The 6,899-nt window shown below is 47.0% G+C and overlaps 1 protein-coding gene across 1 annotated transcript; it reads right to left on the reverse strand.

Annotated features, from left to right (window-relative positions):
- Positions 1-1,272: 1,272 nt before the first annotated feature.
- Positions 1,273-6,893, reverse strand: SLC35C1 (solute carrier family 35 member C1). Its single transcript, XM_025207971.1, has 2 exons — positions 6,419-6,893; positions 1,273-3,501 (listed from the first exon to the last, which is right to left on the reverse strand). Exons 1-2 carry the CDS (start codon positions 6,792-6,794, stop codon positions 2,942-2,944), a joined length of 936 nt encoding a protein of 311 aa, XP_025063756.1. The 5' UTR covers positions 6,795-6,893; the 3' UTR covers positions 1,273-2,941.
- Positions 6,894-6,899: the final 6 nt, after the last annotated feature.

A 6,899-nucleotide genomic window follows, 5' to 3' on the forward strand; every position in this document is an offset into this window, starting at 1 on the left:
GAGATTCTCAGCCCTGAAGGGGACAGGGTATTTCTCCACAACAGCCCCTCTGCTGGGGCAGCCTGAGATTGTAAGCCACTAGCATGTTTCTCTCCATCCAGTTGGCTCCACAGGACACTGCAGCAGCCTTACCGTGCATGCACATGGGAGTGATGGGGAGGGGTGATGTCCCACATGGGCCACACCTGGGCTTCCAGATTCTATTGGTGTAGGACAGTGGTGCTCAACCCCAGGCCCGCAGGCCAGATCCAGCCCCCGCAGGTCATGTCATCTGTCCTGCAGGGCTCTCCAGTTCTGAAAATTTGGCAGCAGGAGAATGGTGACACTGCTCCTTGCTGTCAATTTCTGGATCCATTAGGAGCCCTGTGGGCTAGATAGCATAGCCCTGCATGCTGTATCAGGGGAGCAGGGCAGCATGGGGCCTGATTCCACTGTGTGGGGTGGGGACTCCAGGGCCCAATCCCAGCTAGTTAGGGGTAATATAGGGCCCAATCCTGGCACATGGGGCCAAGCAGGCGTGGCACTGGGCCTGATTCTGGCAGGTGGGGGTGATGCAGGGCCCCAGAGCCTTGTCCTAGTTGCAGGGGCAGTATGGTGCCCCAGGGCTCAATCCTGGCATACAGAGGCTGGCTCAGGCTGCATGGGAGCTGATCTGGTTATGGACCAGTTCCACACTGCTCATCTGGCCTGCTGGCCAAAAGTTTGTGCACCACTGATGTAGAACTATATCACCTACCAACAGATGAAGTCCTCAGCAAAGTGACTGCCTGTCAACAAAGTGGGAAAGGGGGCACCCACAGCCATACCCTGAAGCAGCACCACAAGGGGTGAACAAGAGCAGGTCTTGTTTTACAGGACACAGACTACAATCACACTTTCCTTGGAAAATTAAACTCACTAGAACCTGTTCTTCATATCCCTCCCCCATTGGCGGCATCCTACTGGAGAATATGTTGACTGAAATCCAGGCAGAATCAGTATTTATCCATTATGCAATACAGGACTAATGCCTCCTTCACTTCTCAGCCAGACCCTGTGAAAACCCACAAACGGTACCATTAACTGAATCATTTTAGAAATGGGCTTGGAAAGTCAATGTTCTTTCCTCACGTGGGCACCATTTTAAAAATGTTTTATATCACCATCATCTGGGCTGATTTGTTGTTGAACTGAAGTAGAAGGAATTTGCAATCTCCTTTGCACTAGGAGCACTGCTGTGCCCACTGTTCCCTTGAACCTTTGACAACACTGTAGAAGAAACCACCCCCAAGATACCAATCCATAATTTTATTTAATATGTTTTACAATCACAGGTCAATGTTTGCAACTCTAAAATCTATCCCAGTAGAAAACTCAAACCATGGGAAAAATTCCACCCTTTACCAAAGGAAATAAAAACGGGGAGGGAGACCATCATTAACAAGGCAAATTGAATTTAGAATTCCAGTGACCTTGGTTTCCTGAAATTTAGGAAAAACCTAGCTAGCAAGGACAAAGGTAAAAAAAAGTCAGATTGCTTTCATAGCAGCAATCTGGTGCTATTTAAGATCACTCAGAGGATACTGAGAATAGGTTATACCAGCTCCCAGCACACCCCACTTAAAATAATCTTTGGATGTGAGAGGACTCAGGGTTTAGATAAAGCTAGAACAGTAGGGAATGAAGGTCAACACCTGCAGGAATGAGGAGAGAAAAGTGACTGTATAATACAGCCTCAGATGGCACTTGATGGGACAGGAGAGGGAAAGGTTCCTGCACAAGTCTGACACTGCAGAGACCGCCAGAGTATAAAGTTCTGCACCAGCTCTGTTCACCCTTCTGATAGGGCCTGGGATTTCTTGGTAAAAGATTTACCTTTTATCCCCACGTACTGTCACTGAAGTGGAATTATGGCATTTTCCATGCCTAAGCATCAGTTCTTTAGTGAATCTTCTAGGAAAGGTCCCCAGGAAGGCAGCCATAGCAGGCAAGCAATAATCCAGCCTGAAACTGGCCTAATTAATGAGAGCATTATTTGTTTCCTGTATTGGAAGAGAAAATGATAAAAGTCTGATTTTCCCCAACTGGCTATTTTTGGATCCTCACCACGGAAAGGAAAATACTTCAGAAACCCACAAGGACAGAGACCTAGTTACTCCAAAAGACAGAGTCGCAAGTATCCAGTAACCTCATGTGAAAAAAGCCAGCATCCTTCCCACCTACACAAGGAAAGCTGCCAGTCTCAAGAAAGGAGACTAAGATTTGGTCCCTCCTTTGTAATGATTTCTTGGGACACACATATCCTGTGGATGCAGAAAAGAGGTAGCAAACTATATTGAGAAATCTCAACCAGAGGAGTTACTGGCTGTTTAGACAAGAAATTCAGAGGTGTGTCCTTCTGCTAGATTCACTCAGAACTTGTAGTGAAGGGATTTTCCACCTGTGACTTGTAAAAGGACGGGAATGGGAAGAACAACTATTTCCATTTATAATAGGGGGAACATTTGTGTAGAAGCCAGGCTGTCCAGACTGCTATCTTCCCCTCCCTTATATTTAGGTGCAGGATATCATTGTATTCAAGACCATGTAGTTGGCTGCCAATATCTATTCCCAGCTACACAGCAAAAATGCTGTTTCCCCCTCCCTCACAGCAAGGGTTTCCATATGGTGCACAATTGGTAAGTTACCAATGGTAACAGCTGTTTAAAAAAGGCACCAACACAGAGAAGCCCTTTGTTTCCTACACCCCCTTTCCAGTTCAAGAAACAGGATGAACTCCTCTGGAAATAGCATCCTTCCATCCCTCGTTGCAGAAACCATTATATATGGTAGGCCTTTGGCTTTAACTCCTGAGACAAACGCCTCATGCATTTTATAAGTTCGTGATTTTCTGCCCTGGAAGTTTCTGCTCTTGGCTCCTTTTCCAGCAAAGCTCCATTCCACAGACACAGCAGCAGAGGTGCTAGACACCGGTCTCACTTTTCTCACCTGGTTTTGGAGACGATTCTTCCTGTACCTTCCTCATCTCCAGCCCTTTTACCCATGTATATGCAAAGGATCCCCCTAGAACCATCATGTTGCTTGTCCACCACAGGAAGCTTTTGGTCTCCTCATAGTAGGCAACAGCCAAAACTGTCTGGGCACAGGCTTTAGCTGTTCCAGAGACATTATGGGTGAGTGGGCTGGTGAACTTTATCTGGAGTCCCGTCACATACCCGATGGCAAAACCAAACACTCCACCAAGGGTCATCATACCCCAGAAGCTGGGGTCTCCCAGCTTATCGAAGCGGTAGAGGGTATGAAACTCACCAAACAACAACATAAGGGGCAAGAATAGGACACACGCATTCACATTGTTGTAGAAGGTCAGACGCCAGATGCTGCTATCCACAGCAGGCAGAACTTTCTTGGTATAGATGGCATTGAGGGAAACGCAAAGACTTGCCAGGATCCCAAAGGCTATGCCAGTCCATGACAAGGTGCCTTCTGCTCCTTCCTGGTCTATACCCAGCCAGAAGCCACCTGCAAAGCAGACAAAATTGGTGACATACTGACAGGGGGACCAGAAAGTGACAAAAAACCAAGGTGCTACATACAAAAATCGCATTTATAAACCAACTGGCAAAGGATTATATAAAAAATGAAAATAAACAAACAATGTTTGTGGATTGCCCTTCCATCTTATGAAGACAAAAAGCAACCCAGAGCACAAAGGCAGTGTCAGAGTGGTACCCTCATCATGTTTGAACCCTAAGAAGAGGAGTCAGAAGCATTCTGTCTGATTTTGTTTGAGATGTATAGCTTTCCAAGTGTTTAGTCCATCACTGTAATAAGAGAGGTATTACCCAAAATTATAGTTCGGCTTGAAAAGAAACAGAAAAGAAACTAGTTCAGTTGCTCAACTTTCACTATCTTTGTTCTATGGATATTGATATCGCACCACTCTCCAGGTTCAGGCTAGAAAGGGACCAAGTTTCTCAGGCTGCCAAAAGTGACACAAAAAACCCCAACCAAAAAGCCCACAAAACTAAAGACGACATGCGGTCCAAGGAGCTTGCTAGGCTTCCTTTCTCCAGCATAAATACAAGGAGGAAAAGAGATAAGTACCCTAGTTTGTCCTTTCAAGGCATCTTTGAAAAGAAATATATAGTTAATATAGACATAACATTAGATTCAGTGGTACAGTAAACCTCACTAGTACCTGCCCTGGAGAGAAATTCAGACTCCATGACCCATACAGCCTCTGCTGCATTTTTTAACAGGGAGAAAGTGGTCGGGGCAGAGTATATGCATGTCACAAAAACTAAGACCTTTGAGCAAAAGTCCAAAGATTCTAAAGCAGAAGCTGAGTGTGAAGCCTTCTTTGCATCCAGTTACCTGGAAAGTAACTATGTCCTTTGTGTTTCTCTTGGGACCTGAGCTATGGGCTTCATTTCACCTTAGCAACACTGACTGACAATTCCCCACACAGGCAGGAAGGAAAGGAATGTGTAAGAGGTCATCAGCTGCTGAGGAAAAAATGAAAGCTTGAACTCCAGCTTTGATAAGGAAGTAAAGGATGAAAGAACCTGCAAAGACTTGCTTGTAGCACATTTACATTTTTAAAGTCTCCGTATCTGAAGACAGGAGGGGGAGTCTAGTTCTTTCATACTGGACTGGGCTTGAGGTTGAACAGAAACAGAAGGGTGAGGCTCCTTTTGCTTTGATATGCATTCCAGGGCATGTCTACATTACAAGATGCACTTGTGTCTTGGCTCACGTGCATGTGTATGAAAGCAAGCAAATAGCTACGTAGGGCGGGCAAAGAATTGTGCGATGGCTTTGGATGACTACCTGTGTGAGCACACATACCTGCACCTTTTCCCTACTGCAGAATGGTGGCGTAAGAAAATAGTTCAAAGCACATGTACTTTATCTCACACCCCCAACTAACCATACAAGTTTGGTTCAATGTAGGTAAACATTTTGCATATGGATGGCAGAAGGACCGGGCAGCAACCCGTCTTGCTATGTGCTAAGGCAGGATCCATGTGGCAAGAGTAAAACCCAAGGGAAAAGGCTCAGAGTAATCCATCAAGTAACCTACAACTGGCAAAAGGTACATCCTATAGCACTGTCTGCCACCCAAAACATGGAATCAGCTGGAGCTGGCTGTTCCCATTATTCAAACGTCAAAAAAGGCTAAACATCTTTCTGAGCCAGATAGGTCTGCTCCATCATCTCAACCACCAGGGATAGAAGAAGTCTCGCACAACACTTGGCCTGCCTCTGTAGAGATTCTTAAGTGAATACCTGAGACCAACTAACTTACCTCAGGCCTCCAATTTGTCCTCAAATGGCAATGACCTTCTTATCTGTGCTTAGGGCCTAGAGGTGAAAGGTCTGCACTCAGCTCCCCAGTATGTCCCAGTCGGCCAGTTCCACAACCTTCCTTTAAATTCCTTACATCACTACAATCATTTGACATCTATTCCTACTCTGTTTATCTTACACTTGCTCCTATACAGGAAACTCATACTGACTGGGTCCTTACTCCATATGGTACTAGCCAAAGTTTTTTAGTGGTGCCCAAATTAGTAACAGAACAGGAGTGGAAAAAAGCACTCATATAACAATTTAAAATAGGAGGATGAGGAAGTGTGTGTAAAAATATTAACAGATTCATCTTCAGAGTCACAAGAGTAGGTTGCAATTATTTAGCGCTTAAATTCGGTGAAGACTAGTTGGGCAAGGCAGCGAGTGCAGTTCTAGAGTTTATGAAAGATGAATCCTATCCACACATGGCAGAGATGTGCAGCAACTTGCCCAAGGTTAGGCTGTGTGTCTGCGACAGAGCAAGGAAGAAAGGCCAGAAGTTACAGTAATGTAAGAGTTTTTATACAGATGGAAAGAACAAAAAGGAAAAATAGCCTTGCGTTTAAGCCAGTGCATCTGGATTCAATTTCCTGCTCCATCTTTAGTCTTCATGCCTTAGTTTCCCATCTATAAAATGGAGATGTGGTATTTTCTGTCCCATGGGGAATATATTTAATAATGAATGAGGCACTTGGATAACGTGGTGGCAAGGGCCAGGGGTATTTTGGTGGCTAGAATGACAATCCGATTCATCCCCCTATGCTAGGCAAGACAACTGAGTTGCAGGCTGTGAGTGCATGGCTAGATGTCAGGCACTTGGGGCTCCATGTCCTGAGGTCAGCTCTGTCACCAATGAACTGTCCGACTTTGGACAAATCTGGCTCACTGACACCTTCCTCTGCAGAAACATGAAAAGGATGACAGGGCAGGGAGAGCTCACGGGGGCAGGCAGAGCTGTATAAAGTGATGCAGCTTTACAGAGCTCTACATAACATGCACTGGGTATTGCTCTGCAGAACGGAAATGGAGGGAGGCTCGCTCGACCCCTCAACCACAGGCCCCCCAACCACTGGGCCCTACTCACCTATGATGACCCCGCAGGTCAGCAGGGCGTAGAGGGAGGTGGTCTGCTTGAGGAGCAGGTAGGAGAGCAGGACGTTGAAGACGGTGGTGAGCGAGCGGCCCACGTTGTAGAAGGCCACACCGACGTGCTTGAGGCACAGGTTGTTGAAGGTGATCATGCCGATGAAGATGAGGGACAGGGGCAGCACGCTGCGTGACACCTTGAGGTCCAGGCGCAGCGAGGGGAAGTCCAGTGTGCCCGGGGGGCCGCAGGCAGCCAGCAGGCTGAACCCCTTGCACAGCAGGGTGGTGACGGTGCACTGGGAGAAGGTGACGAAGAGCGGCGCGTCCAGGCGCAGTGTGGGGCTGTCCAGCAGGTACTTGTTGAGGAACACCATGGTGATGGAGATGGCCCAGTAGAGGCAGACCACCAGCGCGATGCGCGCGGCGCGGAGCGCGAAGGGCGGCTCCCGGCGGCCGCTGCCATCCTCCTCGGCCGGCAG

The sequence above is a fragment of the Alligator sinensis genome, unplaced genomic scaffold (assembly GCF_000455745.1).
Source record: "Alligator sinensis unplaced genomic scaffold, ASM45574v1 scaffold592_1, whole genome shotgun sequence".
NCBI classification, from domain to species: Eukaryota; Metazoa; Chordata; order Crocodylia; family Alligatoridae; genus Alligator; species Alligator sinensis.

What these genes read in the sequence shown, in the direction of transcription:
- SLC35C1 (XM_025207971.1), bottom strand. Translation starts at nt 6,794, where the DNA reads ATGGTGTTCCTCAACAAGTACCTGCTGGACAGCCCCACACTGCGCCTG. An exon ending in GACCTGCGGGGTCATCATAG is followed by an intron (nt 3,502 to 6,418) that starts GTGAGTAGGGCC and finishes TCTGCTTTGCAG; the next exon opens with GTGGCTTCTGGCTGGGTATA.